Below are 17813 nucleotides of genomic sequence, written 5' to 3'. Positions count from 1 at the left end.
ATCACCACGCACATTACATAAATGTGAATAGGACATGTAAATACTTGTGTTTGTTTCCTGCTAATAACCAACCACATTAAGGAAAAAAATGACAAAGACTCTTATTTATCTTAATCTTAGATCTCTCAAAAGAGGAAAAGCAACTGCAAAAGTCATTACTTGAATGCACTTCAAGTTGAGAGGTCCCAACAAAGGTAGAACAGTGTCCCTAGTGATAGTTTCACATGTCCATTATGGTGGTGGCTCCCCTTCCCTCATGATTCAATTGCTCTTGCAGCTTTCACACACACAGAGAGAGGGGAATCTGTTTATGTGAAAGAAAGGGGAGAAAAAAGAAAGGAAGATAAAAAGGAAAAGATGTCAGGGCTATGTCCAACCATCAATAGCGAGGCTGAATCATTTCTACTCTTCAAAATGAGTAAAAGTGTTCTCTTGGATCCTCCTTATGTGACTCTAATACCCAATAGAGCAAATCAACTTTTCTATCATTCTTTTGACTATGCTTAGAGTTATTACCCTCCAAATGTTTGACCACTCAATGTATATAAATTATATATTCTCCTCTACATCTTAGGGTGCACCACTTTTGCATAAATAAGATTATAAACATCTAGTTCCACAAGCATTGCCTTTTACACACACTTTTAGCAGCTAATAATCAAAAGCGAACGCATAAATACAATAATAGTGAAGTACCACCACATGCAAGACTTAATTATTTCTTCTATATGTAAAAGTAAATCATATAATACAATATGTAACATTACTAATGCTAGCAAAATTCAGATGGTTGGTTCATATACACGCTTAATTAATTAGTTAATTAATTAATCACTTAACACACATTAGGTCCAAATCCCACAAACCCATTAGCTCCATCAACAGAAATTTCAATCCCTTCTTGTTGGATATTCCCTATGATGGAAAGCCCAGAAGAAGAAGGAGCAAATGCAAAGCAGAAAGTTCCCACGTCATCCACTGGAATTAAAAAGTTTCTAGCTGGGAGGGTCAGAATAGGCCCACCCGAGAAATAAAAGGATATGGTTGGGACCCGAACCGACACAAACCCGTACAAGTCATAACAAGTGTCAAAAATGGACACTCCCGATGCCCGGGGCAGGTTTGTGGTTTGGCCAATAAAAGCATCCCGGAAGCTGTTATAAGCCGACGTCGGCAGCCTCGTCACGGCGGTGCCGGTGTCCATCACCACCCCTCCGTCGCCCAATTCGGATAACTTAAAAACATCTTCGGATATGGGTACCCGCAACCCACCAACTCCAAGGCCCGAAAGCCCGACATAGTAAAAACTCGGGGCCCGTGGGTTATGGATCAGAGTAACCCATGCAGCGCCAACGGGCATCGCTTCACGCCCGAATTCAAGCGACCCGGACGATTCGGTGCCCCGACTCACTAAACAATAACTAAACGCTCCGCCAGTTTGGCCACCGAGCTGGCCCACGAAAGACATGGGCCCACTGCCAAGGCCCAAAAGCCCAGCCGCTCCAACAAACATGCCCTGGTTCCGGTGGCCGCACCCGATTGCCACGTTTCGGATAACGGTTCGCCCAAAAGTGAGTGTTTCAAGTGCGAGCGTTCCTTTGGTGTAGGATCCGTCACCGTAAGAAACCTCGTAACGGCATCTTCCTTCGTGGCACCCAGCATTTTCCACGTGGCTGCATACGGTGGAGCCACAAGGGACACCGGTGTAAGAGGAAGAATCTGCCGGGTCAAATACCGGGTCGGATTGGTGGTAGCATTGGGTACAGGGTTGACACTGGACCCATATGATGTCACTGCCTGAGTCAATAACCACGTATTGGTTTCTGGGTGGGCTACCCACTCCGATTCTAACGAAGTATTCGCCACTTCCTTGCTCCATGCCCGAAACTACATCCGACCCGAATGCTGAGGCCTCGTAGTTGGATCCCCCGGCGGTTATGCGGCGGATGAGGGCGGCGACCCTTTTGGCCTCTCTCTTCATTCGTGCGTTGAAGAGGCTGCGATGGTCGTGGGAAGTGTTAAAGGTGGCGATTTTGTCTCTGTGGAGTAGCTTAAGTTTCCATTTTCCTGATTCTTCGGTGATGGTGTTGAGTTTTTGGTGTTTGTTGGAGTGTTTGGACTTTTGGGTGGGGTGTGGTTTGGGTTTTGTTTCTGAGAGGGTTTCTTTGACGTTGAGTTGTTGGAAATGAGGGTTTGAGAGGTTGTGTGATGAAGGTGGTGAGGTTGAAGTGGAAGTGGAGGTTGTTAGAAGAAGGAGTAAGAGGAGAAGAAGCATTGTTGCTGGTGTGTGTGAGTTGGGAATGGAGTGTTGTGAATGTGGTGGGTTGGGGGGTGAGGAGTGAGGAGTGAGGAGAGATTTATTGGGTTGGGTTTAGGAGTGTGAAGAGGGAAAAAGTTTCACTGGGGAAATAATTGAACGGGGGAGAGAAGTTTCTGTTTTTGTAGTTTAGTATTTGGAATGGTTTTATCTGAGTTTGAGAGGGTGAGTGGAATTGGAAAGGCGCCTGTATCTTTTTTGTGGCCAAGGGTAGAAGAGGGAGGCATGGTGATGGAAAGGTAGTTGGTGGTGGCACATAAACTTTGTTAAGAGATTTGGTTTGGTGTTTTAAATCGTGCTCATTAACTTTTGATTTTGTACACTGATTGTGCATGTTTTGTCTTTACATGCTACTTAGCTACTTACTTGTGTGTAATGCTAAGTGCTCAATGGCTAAAAATGACTGATAATGTGCTCCCTCATTTTTACATTTATTTGGATTTTGTCGACTCCATGGTGTTCTGTATTACTACAATTAACTTGTGTCATGGTTTTGGAGAAAAGGACGTCCCCTTGGACGGGAAGAAAGGGGGACCAATTGGCGTGTGGCCTTTTTTCTTGTCATGCCAACATAATCTGTTTAATTTGGAAGGAAGAGGAGAATTAGTAGCACTGTTTCGTGGGGGAAGCAAGTAACAAGTTGTATTTGATTTAGATACGGTAAAATTTGCCAGAAATTTCCTACTTGGATCAGAAAAGAGGGAACGTAGGGTGCAATGTTACAATTCACAAAATTAGCTGTTACATACTACAGAGAATAACTCTTCTCGAATTTCTTCTCTATGATTTCCATATATTTTTCAAGAAACGTAGATTCTTTTCAAGAAAAGAACCCACCAAGGTTAATATGCCAGGTAAAATGGAAATCAAGTCTCCTGCTGTTGTTCAATCTATTGGAAAAAGGAAAAATAGGTATATTATTCAGTTATCATGTAATAAGCAGCTATTCAAGCCACACAAGTGGAACTATAAAATGTATGTTCCACTTTCTCCATTTCTAGTACCGTAATCTTAAGTTTAGTTGGTGAACAGAGTACTGTACATTTTTAATTGCATTAAAACTACATAAATAAAAAAAACTATGTTGATTTTTTATATGATGTACAAAGAAGAAATAGGATTATTAGTTGTGGAATACATGCTTAACTTTTCCATCAATGATTTTGAAAAAGTAGTAAAAAAAATGTTGATTCCATGCATTAATCCATTGCTGTTAGGCTTTGTAGTCTGTACGCATCTTTTTTATATGCATTCATGCAAATCACTGTTCTTTTCCCTTGCTTGGGTTCACTAAGAGGGGATTGGAAAACTTAATTATTTATTGACTAGGATATGCGCCAGCTTTGCAGGTTTTGCCTTGTGTTTAAAATAAAGACTAAAGATACCCCTTACTTTTTCATTCTCTCTCTCTCTAATCCAATAGGTTCTCCTAGAGTAGCGTGAAACTTCAAAAGGGGAAGACTTAAGTTTTTAATGAGAATATTATTGAATATTGATTTTATAATGTTAGCCTTTTCAATGGGAATCTTTCAATGGGTTTTGGGTACATACAACATTAAAGAAAATGATTATGAAAGAGTCACCCATCCTTATGTGGTATCAATAAAGTAATTTTGATTTTTTTCACGCCACAACTTTTACATCTATTCTATACTTTTTCTCTTCATATTTCTCTTTCTCACTTAAGGTGTATGTAATATGTATCATTTCTAGAAGGTGATATACTTTCAATAATAAACCTTTAAGCAATCACAAACCTAAACTAATGAGTCTAAAACGCCACCCCATACTCTTTGTTGGTAAATTCTAAAATGCCACTGAATGCAAATTTTCTGTGCAGTACCTAATGATTCAAGCAAATATTGGTGATGCTGCTGTGGTTTAAGACACGCACGCATGATGTGAGGGGCAGTTGGGCAAAGGACAATATATATACATAAGAGACACAAAGAAGAGTGAAGTGTGTATAAACACAACATGTTTGTTCTACAATCATATGTATGTGCATGTCTATATATACATACAATACAATAATTGAACAACATGGACTTCTACACAAGCACAATCATAGCCATTCAGTGGGACATGCTATGTACCTGTGCATTCTCTCTTGTCATGAAGAACTTTGCAATCCGTCAGAGCCCAACACTGAGAGCAAATGTTTCAGTGGAATTGTGGGACAAAAGGCAGAAAAACGACAACAACTTAGGTAATTTTTTCTGCAACAAAACTCATCATATATTGAGTCACAAATTTTGAACCGATTAAAACAATGAAATTTTATATCATGAATATTCATTTGAAATCATGAAGAAACTTACTATGATTGAAAAACATATTTTAAAATTATTACAAGTATTTAAAATATTACAGAACTTTAACTAGATAATTTTATGTAAAATAGAAAATTTTAAACTTAAGACTAACTTAATAACTATAAAAAGCATTTTATACTGAATAATGTCATGAATCGCCAGAGTTAATCAGAATTAGCACTAGCTAGAAACTGCACTAATTAAAAAGGATTTATGATAATTATAGAATGAGATAGTGAGTTCATCTTGCTGGACATGACATAGGGGAAATTTGCTCAAGGTTTCTTACTTACACCTACCCACATTTCAAATGCAATTCTATCATTTATTAGCAAAAAGCTAGTCTGGACTTTGTTTTATAATTTCTTTGATAATTGTAAGGTATTGACTATAGCTAGTTATTTTACATTATATATATGTTGGTTGAAAAAGTGATGTTTCTTTTCTTGTCTAACCTAAGCTTCCATTGCGATTAGTTGATTAAATAGATGTTAAAATTATATTAAAGCTCACATCATCCTTTTTCCCTTAATAAGTGGATTGATAGTTTAAAAGTAGACGGTTTCCTTTTGCACGTTTGATATTATTAAAAAAACTCTAAAATGGCGGCTGAGCTCATCCTTGTATGACAATATTTGGCAGCAAATATTGATTAGGGTGAAAGGTAATCTAGGGTTAGGGATTTAGGGCAAACTTTTCTCTCTCATTTTTTTTTTGAACAAAACTTCCTTGTTAAAATGGGTTAGGATTAAAAAAATGGTTAAATACAAAATGTGATTGAATTTCAATGATTTATTGATGGGAAACAAGGTAGGAGAAGGACACATTTAAGAATATTTATTGTAGAAGGTACTCTCTTAATTGAAATATAATATAACATAATTGAAAAAAATATATAAAGTGTATTCTAATTTAATGTATGAAATTCAGGAAATAAATTCTCTGCAGTTCAAATTTTAACTACGCAAGATACAATTATATTCGAATGATGGCTACTTTATAAGATAAGTATTTGTAGTTTATTTCATCATAAAAGAAACCATTTTAAATGCAAACCTTATGACAGGCCCAAAGAATAAAGGATGGAGGTGTCACCATTTAATGCTTATACCATTGGATAAAGTCCTATTAAAAACAAATGTTTCCACTTCCAATTAAAATTTCATAAAGATTTTGAATTATGATATAATTAAGTAAACATGAATATGAAGCACAAATAATGTGATAAAAGGGGCAAGAGGGACAAGATACGAAGGATATTCAAATGCTTTAATGGTGATTAATACGACAAGACCTACCATGAAAGATATTATTGATAAATATTGTGAGATAATAGTGGGATTGTCACAAACACATTAGAAAATTACAAGAATTTTAGGAATGTACAAAGATATGCACGACTTCTCAATAATTGAGCCATTATTACTACCTAAAAGTTGTTCGATCTAATATTTTAAGAGAACCATTAATTATAATCATTTTTCATTTTTTTCTAGCCTTTTCAAACTCACCAGGGTATGCCTCATATCTAAATGCATGAAATATATGGAAGAGACTATATTTATCACATGTTAAGAGTTTAAGTGAGTTAATTGTTAAAAATCCAAGTTAGATATGATTTTTTAATATACTAAATATTTTTAAATGTTTAAATTTAGTTTTAAAGACTGTAATTAATACAAATGTTAATTTTATAACTATTTTCTGCTATAGTTTACAGGTTTGGCTTGGGGTTTTAGTTTATGAAATATGTTAACGTTAATGATTAGGTTAGCTTAAGCAACTAAAATCATTATTTTTTTTATTAAAATTTTATTATAATGAAAATATAAAGATAAATTAAATATTTTTAAATACTTAAAATTAGTTTTAAGAGCTGATGTTAGAAAAATCATTAATAATCAGTTTTAAGAGTTGCCCATTTCTTTAATATACTGTCGTTATCTAAAATCTGTGAAGATTACTCCTAAAAAAGATTGTGTGTTAGTTTTTGCTAGTTTCATTAGACAGAATAATATATATTTCAGTGGGCATAAAACCATATTTATAAAATAGGATATCGTATAAAATAAATAATTACTAACTTTCTTCCTAATTGCGCGTGAAATGAAAGCCATTATAATGATTTCATATCACAGGTGCGTGTTTGAAAATAATATTTAATTAAACATTTATTGAATAAGTTCTTTTTAAAAGATAATTTTTATATAAACTTAATGATAAAATTTGTTAAGATAAGTTAAAAATAACTTATGAAATTTATATTTTATTTATAAGTTTTTCTAAATGTATCCTTTAAAATAATCAGATAATTTGAATTGGCATGATCACATTATAGCAAGTAAAGATTTTGATAAAGATTAATACAAAGTGAATTTCGATGAAAGATAAGCAATTATTTTAAATACGCTTGATGGAACTTATCAAAATCAAATGTCAAGTAGTTGTTTGTTGCATGTTATGTGTGTAAATATTAAGAGTTTAGCATTTTGTTTTTGTTAAATTTGAATGAAATATAATTTGAATTTCACTTATATACAAAACTATACAACATAACACCTCAACGTAACAAGAGATCAAGAATATGCATCTTTTTAATAGAGAATAATTCTAGAAATTAAGTTACTGATATATAGCCCAAAATTTTCAAATCTACTAACTGCTGCTAACACAGCATGGATTACTCTCCCAAGATAGTCTTCCTATGTTCCATTTACTCTGCTACACACCAGTTTAGTGCTTATAATCTCAACTATATTTAAGCAATTTAAGCACCTTTCAACTTTCAGTATTCTGATTTATTCACATATTATTCTGTGTTATATTTAATTTCTCAAGATTTTTTTTTAATTAACTTGCAAAAAATTTAATTTCACCTTCATTTGATAAAAAAGAAAAGATTTAGGGAAGATAATCATATAATATGCACTATTGAAGAAAAAAGTTATAATTATAAGGTTTTTTTTTGACGTGGAAGAGAGTGAGGAATATAGGATTAGTTTCTTTTATATTGGAAAATTTTTAATTTTATATTGTACACGGTATTTTGTTTTTAACTTGTTTTTTATTATTCTTAAGAAGTATCTATTGCCATTTTTATATATTTATTATCACTTTTATTTAAGTAATTTTTATCTCAAGTATCTCTACTATAAGAGGAAAAAAACCATATTTTAGATAAAAAAAAATAACTTAAAAAGAAGTAACTATAGAGACTAAGAAGTGGCAATAGACATGCCATTGTTTATATATATATATATAAAGATTTAAAAAACAAATAATTTTTCAAAGCATGTTACTAATTGTTAGTGGAATAATCTAAAATCGCTGGAAGTTCATGTGATTGATTCAATGTGTTTTATACAAAATTTTTGCTTTTCAACTTTTGATGAGTACTTTAAAAAATAAATTGTTTTGTTAAAACTAATCTTTCTCAAGATGAAAATTTTGTTTTATCAAAATATGGCACTTTGTTGGTGTTGTACATACGTCAATGGCAGGGAGAATGGTTGCTTTTAACTAATCATTTTGTCTCTTTTTGCAGAACCAACTGACCAAGAGTAATCATGCTGTGGCCTTGGACCAATTAGATGAGTTCACTTTAATCTTCTGGATGCTGAAGCAAGTAATTTAAGTTTACTTCTTTTAAGGGGATGTTCGAAATTTGAGTAATCCGTGGTGTTGATTTCATATCAATCTTGACCATGATCGTATCAGAATTACAATCTCTTTCCGCAGCAAGATTACTATTTTTTATAAGGAAAAGAGCGAGAAGTGCATGCATGACAGGTCATTCAATATTTTAAGAGCGAGAACTCTTTTTTTTTTTTTTTGAGAAATACTATCTCAGTTAACCCAAATAATAAAACCTCCATTCCATTCTCAGATTCTTTAGTTTGTTTTTCTTATTTTTGGCATGTTAATGATATTGTGCAAGAATCCAGTCCGGTCATCACAAATTTGTTATCATCATCTTCTTCATTTGGTGCTTATGTGGACGAAAGAGATTTTAACTCAAATAGTTTGTATGATAAAGACAACGGCTTGACTACCAATGAATTATCCTCCTCAGTATTTATCAAGAACAGTCAAATATGATATTACATTTTGGAGCCTAAAAAAAATTACAACAAAATTTCAATTGGTTGAGCCAATCAGCTCGTCAGTTGCTTCAGAGTAATCTAGCATGTAAGGCTAAGCGGGTTTTTGTTATCTCAGTTCTGTTGAGGAAACGAAGTGAGAATAGACACAATATTCACCTGGATGAGATTGAGATCTTCACCCACAAGACAATTGAAAACTACTTGATCATCTCATAGTGGTCTCTTTCACATGGGATCGACCTTCTGAACTGCAATGGCAGGAAACAATGTCAGAGTCCAAAAGCTTACAATAAGAAATGACCCTGAAGGTGCATTATGGTGAAAGAGGCTGTCCAGACTCACGTATATTCAAGGTGAATATTTATAAACCGGGCATGTTCTTGGCTTTGTGACAGTGCCACCATTCCTTCAATAAGTTGATCTTGTTCAAGCTCTATTGGATCATAAAAGTATATCAAGGTCTGCAAAACACAATAACTACATCAAGGTTCGAGCATGTGATGATAGTATAGACATTCAAAATGGATACCAGTAGTCCAGCACAGTTGAATAACCATAATAAATGTTAACCTAGCAGTAGACCAAGCAAAATAAGCACTGAAGGAATAAATGCCAACCTGATTCAGGGTCCACCTCAATTTCCTTTTCTCTAGAAAGTTATTTTAAAATCATGCCAAACTCAATTGCTGACCCCCCTCCCCCTCCAGGCAGAAGACAAATCATGATTGAAATTATGCTACTCACCCTCCTAATGAAGTGGGTAAAACCATACAGAATATTTTTTGTAAAATATATTTGTAGTTTAATAAGAGATACCATGGTGCCAGAAGCACTGGTTACCATAGTGCGGCACAAACTTATAAGCAACACTCCACGTCGGAACTCCTCATCCATCACCCATTATTTACAAAGAGAAACCAGTTTTTAGATATTGAATGCAATTGTCTTCAAATATGCTTAAGATAACCACAGATAAAAAAAATTGAATGTGCACCACTCTAAACAATTAAACTAGGACTGCATATTGGAATTGTAAATTGAAAATATATACTTCACCTGTTGCCAGTGTGTTGGCGGGTCTTCAGGTGCAGTTGACAGGAGCAGCTTTCGGTTTCTACACTTTTCCCCCTGACTACCGTCCACTGGATCATTGTCAACAGATGAAGCTGGTAACAGAAAATTGATTGGCATTGGTGATAGCACTGGTGCTGGCGAATCAAATTCAACTTCAAACCAAAATGCAAAACCATGTAGTGGTGCTGGAAAAAACAGAAAATATGTATTAATAAATACAGATATTACAGGAAATCATCAAATGCAGATGAATTATTTAGTAAATTGGTAGAGAGAATCTAAAACGAAAATTATTTGAGCTGAGTAGTGAACAAAAGGATTTGAATTCTTTAAAGGCAAGGATTCACTTCATAGAGTAAAGTGAGAACTGAGAAGTTATAACAATAGAAAAATCCATAGATAAGATTATGATTAAGTGTATGCACATCTTGAATAAATTATGTAGATGTTTAAAGTGAATCCCAACAAGGAAATTAGGAATGGACCCACAGAATTTGAACGAGCAAGCAAGAAGAGAAAAAATTAGCATCATTTATCTGAACAAGGGGGTTAGTGGCAGTGGCACATTAGCTGTAAACAGAAATTTTAGCAGAAAGACTCATAAGTAAATACATATATAAAGTGGAAGGGACAACATAAGAAAATTACCTTTCACCAATGAGTTGAACTTAAACCTTGTCGTTATGCATTTTAGCTCAGGAATGGTAATAGAGTAACAGTTGACATATTTCACCTGTAATATATATTATCACTACTTCAAAATGACATTGGATTATCATCACACAACTCATGTAGAAATAAACATATATATATATACATACAAACACAAACATAAACTTATGATTTAGAGTCCTACAAATAAGACATTCTTATCTGCTGAAAGAGAGATGAGAGGCATGCAGTAAAATGTGCGTTAAGCCACACAGCATATATATATATATACATGAACTTGGAAGTATAAATACAAAGATCATATGTATCCTAAGAGTATCATTTAAGATTAATATTCTTACTTCCTCAATAACATATTCCCTTAACTTGTGCTTTGTCATGTATTAAGTCAGGAATTCAATTAGTATAATTCAGAGTTTGTACTGTAGGATTTATGAATATATCATCACATTAAAATATTCAAGAAAATATTTGATGTCTCTTCTCTCTTTTTCCTCCTCTCCCTCTTTCCTCCTTCTATACCTAAAACACTGTGATTTCATCATGGTATCAAAGTGATATCATATTTTGTAATCTATCCTATACTACTCTGCTATCAAGTTTCCTGTTGAATAAGTACTTTATTTTCATGTTTCTTTAATCAATTGTTTCTCTCGCCAATGTTCCTTCTCCAATGTCTGGTAACCACTGTTGTATGATTGTATCCTCCTTTCAGCAATCCTCAGTCATGTTCTTCGTTCATCACAACTCTTTCATTGGTTTCATCCATTGTTGTAACATCTCCAATGTGCCCTAACACCTGTGCTTCTCTTCATGTTCTGATCTCCATCTAGCATTTTATTGGCATGTTTCATACATTTCCAAGCCTTTGTGTTTCTCCCTATGTTTTGATCTCCTCCACTACACATTTTACTGGCATGATTCAGACACTTTTTTATCACACGTTTATCTATGGATTCCAATATCTACCATCGTGCATTTAGTGGCATGTTTTAGACAATTTCTAGCCACCCTCACTCCCACTGAAAGATTTTCTGGTGACTTTTTAGCCAAAACGAACACCATCTTGGTTGTTGTCAGCTGGACTACACTAAAATCTCAGGTCTAGCAGCCTTAGGACACACCCACATGCTCCAATTTTCTTCCATCTGAAAACTCCACTTGCATTGCGTCTCAACCTCCTGTGGTGGCATGTAAGCTGTCATCTTAAATAGTTGTTCCTTGCATCTAGATCACCAACCAATCACCTTCACTGAACTGGTTTACTCTGGCAGTTGGTTCTGGGACTCTTGATTATTATATGAAATTGAGTTTTGTTTATTTAGAGAATATCTGATAATTGAGTTGGAGGAACACTCAGCTCTAAAGAAGTACAGTAGGTTTATGAAATGAGTACTAGAGGAGCACTCTTGATGGAATATGTGAAGCGGACCCTCTATATTGCATAAGTTAACCAACTTTCTTATCCTATTCCAGAACTAAATTTCATACCAAACTACAAGCACATAACAGTATGTGTATAGTCGTGGAACTAAGTACACTTCAGCATCGGAGAGTTGCAAAGTGAAGTAAAGAAATGAAACAATAGCAGTAACACCAGTCGACTCACTGTACGTGGCGATGTCAAAACATTTTCACCAGTAATTGTCTCGACAGAAGGTTCTTCAAACTCACCCTGTTTTGCTAATGGTAGCAAGGCAGACACTGCAACAAAAATCAGTATTAAGCTATGCTAAGTTTGCCAACGGTATCAATGCAGATCAATTGTATAATTTCATGGGAAACATGTTTAAAAAGTAAAAAAATCTAACAAGAGAATTAAAAATGTTTTATGACGTTCCACTGGAATCAATAAAGCTTGTTAAAAAAAGGGAAGCTGCAGAGAAACCATTAGTCTATATTAAATGAAATGTTGCAAGACAAATAAGATAGTGTAGTACTGATTTCTAAAGCATTTTATTACATTATAATTATAATCATTATGAAGTACAACATAAATATGGACATCTACAAAACTAAATACCAAGTAGCGTACTCACTATCAATTCCATAAACATTGCGCCAGAAGTCAACACTTTCATGGTATCTTTTGGTATGGGTAAAAGGAGCCATGTACAACTACAAAGGAGAATACTAAGAGATCAGTTTATATTGTACAAGATGTATTGAATCAAGCAACTGATAAGTCCCCCCTCACATTCAAACAAAGGCTTCATGTTAAATACAATTAACAAAATTAACTCAAATTAAAAGTTAAAAATTAGACTTTGGTAAGCCTAATCTGACGAAACAACTGCAAAGGAAATTTACTATATATCTATCTTTTTGTAGAAAATAAATAAATATACCCTTGCATTTGAAGGAAGAATCAGACCTCCAGGTTTGAGCCATCGATCTCTGGCAGTAATAACACTTCCAAGCATGCTCTACAAGTAAAGGCAAGTATTCAAACCAATATAAATTATAAAGGCAAATGTACTGTAAAAGGCAGGAAAACTAAAGGTCATTTCACCTCAACAAATAAACAAGGGTCATGTCATTTTTGCACTTCAAAATATTTTTATGACAATAATGACACTGAGTTGTCTGTCTATTGCTTAGCCAATGTTCAACAGGATTTGAGGGTTTCATTATATTGATGCTTGCTTTCTAATTTGCTTTAGTGAAAAAGGAAGTTGCTTTATGAGACGTCCTTTTCACATAAAAGTTTGTAAATACAGAACAGATTTCTACGTCTTTCTAAATATTTTTCTTTTTTCTACCTAGAGCTGATATACTTTTTTTAATTTCAATTCATTTAAATATTTAAACCATCATTTTTACCCTTCCAGAGCTAATTTATCTGGCTTTTTGCCGCTAGTTTTATAATAATGTGTTTCAATGTTGAACTATAAAAAATATGTATTTAATCAGTCAACCACAAGAATTCTAATAAGCACCTCATATACAAGCATATAGCCCATCCATTCTGAAATTATAACATCGACCTTTTCCTTGATTTCAGCATCCTGCAGACACCACAACAAAGTAAATATGTGAAAAATAAACATCTAGTTACTATTAAGAAAATATACAAGTTGATCAGAAAACAATATATAAATTGAACAAAAATCATAATTGTCGGGGAGAAATTTGATTAGAGAGGAAAGAGAAGATAAAGTGACAGGTGGATGCATCCTGTTAAACAATGAAACAGGGAATTCCAGTCTGATTTCTCTACTATTATAGAATTGAACAAACCTTCCATTTATTCCAGGACCTGTTATTCCTGATAGAAAATTAGTGAAGAATGGCATTGACAAGTTGATCAGAAAACAATATATAAATTGAACAAAAATCATAATTGTCGGGGAGAAATTTGATTAGAGAGGAAAGAGAAGATAAAGTGACAGGTGGATGCATCCTGTTAAACAATGAAACAGGGAATTCCAGTCTGATTTCTCTACTATTATAGAATTGAACAAACCTTCCATTTATTCCAGGACCTGTTATTCCTGATAGAAAATTAGTGAAGAATGGCATTGACATCCAGCTCAGTTATCCACAATTGTCTCTCTGTATTCTAGTTTCTTCCTTTTCCGTCTGCTTAGCTTACCTTTTCTATTAAAACTACCAATCCAAACTCACAAAGAAAGTGGTAACAAGAACATCTACTATGCTCACACACCTTGCATACATGCAAGGACATTGACACCCAAAAGAGTCGTCTTATTTCTTTTGATGTAGATTCACCCAGTGGCCATTATGCTTTTTCTAGATTCATATGGATTGGAGATGTAGGATGAGGACTCATTACACTGTCATTTGAATATCAAATCTAATAATCTAATTCACAGGGTGAAAAAATACTTGCCATATAATTTTGGATCACATAACAAGATGGTGTGGTCATTCTATTTTTTCAACAACAACTCAATACCATCATAATAGAAAATTGAAAATTATTGCAATCAGAGGTTAAAAATATATTGGTCAGAGTAACCTACCTCAACTAGTCCATGCAATACCATGATAACATTTGAAAGATTATTAGCTTCAACAACCCTTCTTGCCTGCTTGCAGAAAGGAAAAAAAGTCAATTGAACCCAAGAACTCAAACTCAAAAGTGCTACTATAAAGAGCATAGATCGATTGGTTACATGACAAAGATATGTTTTAACTCGTAATGACAAAAATGTTTGTTAGGGATATAAAATAAACCGTTGGCATCCACCATTAAAGTTTAAGCTTTTAGGAGTGTTGTCCTTTGACATGGTATTACAACCTTTAACACTGTGTAGTTAGGACTTAGGAGTCCTGATATTTGCAGCCCACATTCTTCTAAACATAGTTAATTTTCAGCACAAGGTATAGTGGACCTGAGCATTGTCCACACTTTAAGCCCAAGGGTTCTTCTTGCAAGAAAGGGGCATGAAAAAGATACAAAACCATACTTCTGCATTCACCTAATGGCTTAAGATTTACGGAGAGTTGGTTTTTGACGATGTATGTACATAGTTTAAAGAAAAAAGTGAAGAGCACATTGCTATAACAAAACACTGATTAATTACATAGCCACTATGACCAATGAGAACTATGATCTTGGACAATTACCTGCAGGGCAATGCTACTTGCTTCAACTGCATACACCTGCAAGACAATATTTCACAATGTCATGCATGCCAAATGTCAAAACATAAAGTAATAGAAAGATTTAACTCCAAAGATTATGAGGCAACAGCTGCAATTTTTAAGTACTCAAATCAAAGTGCAATTTTTACGACATGTGAGGAAAGAAATCAAGAAGTTGTCTCTGTTAATACGAACTAACTTTGCTTTTACAGTTTTATTTTTGTAAAATACTCTCTCCGTTTCACATCTTTTGCTGTTCAAAGTTATGCACATAAGTTAAGAAATTTTAGTTGGTGTATAGTTTTATTACATTTTGACAAAAATAGCCTCGTTTACTCTCTAGTCATTTCATTTATTGTTCTTCAACTTCTCTCAAACCCATTATTTGATAGGTAAAAAGAGAGAGAGAGAGGTGAAAAATAAGAAATATAATTATATTATTAGTTGAAGTAATTTTCAATAATATTAAATAAGGATATAGTTAAAAAAAAAATTCGACTATTAATCTTTAATTTTTAAAACAACAAAAGTTTTGAAATATTAGTTAAAAAAAACATATGGAGAAGAGAGAAAAACAATCAATAATCAAAATGTCAACTAAATAAAAATATTTACGTGAAATTGAGAGAGCCTACCCGCTTGGCACCAGCCTGAGCACAAAATATAGAAAGGATCCCTGTACCACATCCAACATCAAGTACAACCTGAATGCGAACGAGACAACCCTTTAGGGAGAAAAATATAGCAAAAAAAAAAAAAAAAAAAAAACTTGAAGTTAGCTAACTCACTTTGTTTTTAATAAAATCTTTATGATGCATTATTGCATTCTTATATGCATCAGTCCGCACACGATCCTGTACCAAGCAAGGGGCAAGAAAGGAATAAAAAAACAAGAAAACGTGATATCAGCATTCATTATACGTTGAAAAGAATCTTGAAAACGCATCATAAAGAGAAGGGAAGGACATGCAAGGAAATGTTTATTTCTAATTATCAATTTTTAAAATATAATTTTTATTTTTATAAATATAATATAATTTTTTAATTAATGAAAAAAAGAAAAAGAAACTTAGATGTCAAACATATCCTGTAAAGAAAATGCAAGAAACCACAATCTGGTGTTTCATCAAGTTCAGGATTGTATGAAGAATGATGAAACCGTGGAAGAGAGAGAGAGAGTGAGAGAAAAAGAGCGAGAGAATGGAAGAGGAAACGTTGAAATTGAGAAAGAAGACCTTTATCATCTCTTCGTGGACGCCAATGTGAGCGTAACAGTCGAAATAGGCTCTGTCCAAGTCAGTTATTCTAGTCACCCGCGTTTGCAAGGCATTTTGCTGCATTTCTTCACGAGGCTGAAGCTCGTAAACCCTAGAGGCAGCACGCGAACCGAAGCTCCATCGCCTGAGGCGACGCTGTCGGCGCGGCTTCGGTGGAATCCTTCTGAATGGCACGTCGCTCTGCTCCCCAGGCTGCTGCATTTGGTGGCGGTTACTTCACCGTAACAGAATCGACGGTGGCAGTTACAGATAAGAATGAGGTACAAGAATTGAGTCTTCTCCGGCGTTCAGTTAAACGGACCCTTCTCTTCTGCTACTTTTCTTTTTTGAAGGTTTCTTCTTAATTATGGTTCCCTACTTCAAACTATTTAAAGACCACACTGATAACATAATAAGAACAAATCTATATATTGTATTCATTTTTTTAATTTTAAATAAGAAATAAAATTCATTTAAATTTTTTATGTTTTAAAATTATTAAATTATTGATAAATGAACATCTTTTTCGAAAAAAAGAAAGAGATAAAATTAAGGCTACTTGTTTATTTTCGTACAAATAAGGATTAAAAGAATAGATAAGTTTAACATTTTTACTTTACTATTGTAAATGTTAAAAAATATTTCAAATTAAGAATGTGAGTTTTTTTTAGTAGGTTTTATATTGAAGATAAGTCTCATTGTTTTTAATTAAGGTTGTAATAATTTATTTGAGATTATTTTTAATTTTATTTTTTAAAACATTTTTAGGATCATAATATTAATTGTGCTTTTTAAAAAATATATAAAAAGAGTGAAATAATTAAGCAAGTAAGCATTTGTTTTGAAATATTTATTATACTAATAAGCATAAAAATAAAATAAATTTATGAAACGGTTTTGTTATATTCTTTTCATGATAATGGATATACCTGTGTTTGTAAGAATCCAAAGTAAGCTAAGGTAATTTTGTTTAGGTAGGGCCCACATTCAAAATAAGTCTTAACTCTTTCTATATATATATATATATATATATATAATAGTTTTTCTCTTTTAAAGGAACTATAAGGTAATATATAAAATTAATTATAAATATAATAAATTATTGAGTTTATTTTGAATTATTGTATAGATAAACACAATATAATGGAATAAGCTTAAGAAACAAATATTGTGTTGAAATTCATGTTATTGAGTACTTTTGTAAACATCCAAAGTAAATATGGTAGAAATAAAATGAATTTTATTTAATTGGTCTCATGTTTAAACATCCAACTATTAAAAATAACAAACTTCAATCGATAGATCTCACATTAAGGATGGGTCTTACCTCTCTTTTTTCTTTAAACATTTTCAAGGTGACAACAATTATTATAAAATCAAAGATAACAAAAAGTTAAAGTTAAAAATATAGGAAGCCTTTATTTTGAATTCTTTTTCTGTACAAGTAAACATTGAAAAAATGTAA

General features: G+C 33.4%; 2 protein-coding genes across 3 annotated transcripts; both read right to left on the bottom strand.

Annotated features, from left to right (window-relative positions):
* Positions 1 to 794: 794 nt before the first annotated feature.
* LOC113873052 (protein ASPARTIC PROTEASE IN GUARD CELL 2-like) lies at positions 795 to 2389 on the bottom strand. The gene has a single exon (XM_027511017.1). It carries the CDS (start codon positions 2273 to 2275, stop codon positions 836 to 838), a length of 1440 nt encoding a protein of 479 aa, XP_027366818.1. The 5' UTR covers positions 2276 to 2389; the 3' UTR covers positions 795 to 835.
* A 6416-nt stretch (positions 2390 to 8805) lies between these two features.
* LOC113872696 (probable protein arginine N-methyltransferase 6) lies at positions 8806 to 16665 on the bottom strand. Of its 2 annotated transcripts, XM_027510446.1 has the most exons (13): positions 16328 to 16665; positions 15881 to 15946; positions 15728 to 15796; positions 15075 to 15110; positions 14468 to 14533; positions 13421 to 13489; positions 12830 to 12907; positions 12521 to 12599; positions 12091 to 12185; positions 10458 to 10542; positions 9792 to 9994; positions 9078 to 9196; positions 8806 to 8983 (listed from the first exon to the last, which is right to left on the bottom strand). In XM_027510446.1, the coding sequence occupies exons 1-13, from the start codon at positions 16568 to 16570 to the stop codon at positions 8941 to 8943; spliced, it is 1251 nt and encodes a 416-aa protein (XP_027366247.1). In that variant the 5' UTR covers positions 16571 to 16665; the 3' UTR covers positions 8806 to 8940. The 2 variants fall into 2 exon arrangements, with proteins under 2 accessions (XP_027366247.1, XP_027366248.1); XM_027510447.1 differs by lacking the exon at positions 14468 to 14533.
* Positions 16666 to 17813: the final 1148 nt, after the last annotated feature.

Source organism: Abrus precatorius, unplaced genomic scaffold (genome assembly GCF_003935025.1).
Source record: "Abrus precatorius isolate BTA unplaced genomic scaffold, Abrus_2018 Scaffold7, whole genome shotgun sequence".
Classification (NCBI taxonomy): Eukaryota; Viridiplantae; Streptophyta; class Magnoliopsida; order Fabales; family Fabaceae; genus Abrus; species Abrus precatorius.
The sequence above is the reverse complement of the archived record's forward strand: the minus strand, read 5'-3'. Positions and strand labels throughout refer to the sequence as shown.

Excerpts from the sequence above, each read along its gene's own strand:
- LOC113873052 (XM_027511017.1), bottom strand. The coding sequence starts at position 2,275 with ATGCTTCTTCTCCTCTTACTCCTTCTTCTAACAACCTCCACTTCCACT.
- LOC113872696 (XM_027510446.1), bottom strand. The coding sequence starts at position 16,570 with ATGCAGCAGCCTGGGGAGCAGAGCGACGTGCCATTCAGAAGGATTCCA. Across the intron at positions 12,186-12,520 it reads CAATGTTTATGGAATTGATA|TGTCTGCCTTGCTACCATTA; the intron begins GTGAGTACGCTA and ends TTTTTGTTGCAG. Across the intron at positions 9,995-10,457 it reads GTTCAACTCATTGGTGAAAG|CACCACTACATGGTTTTGCA; the intron begins GTAATTTTCTTA and ends TGTTTTTTCCAG.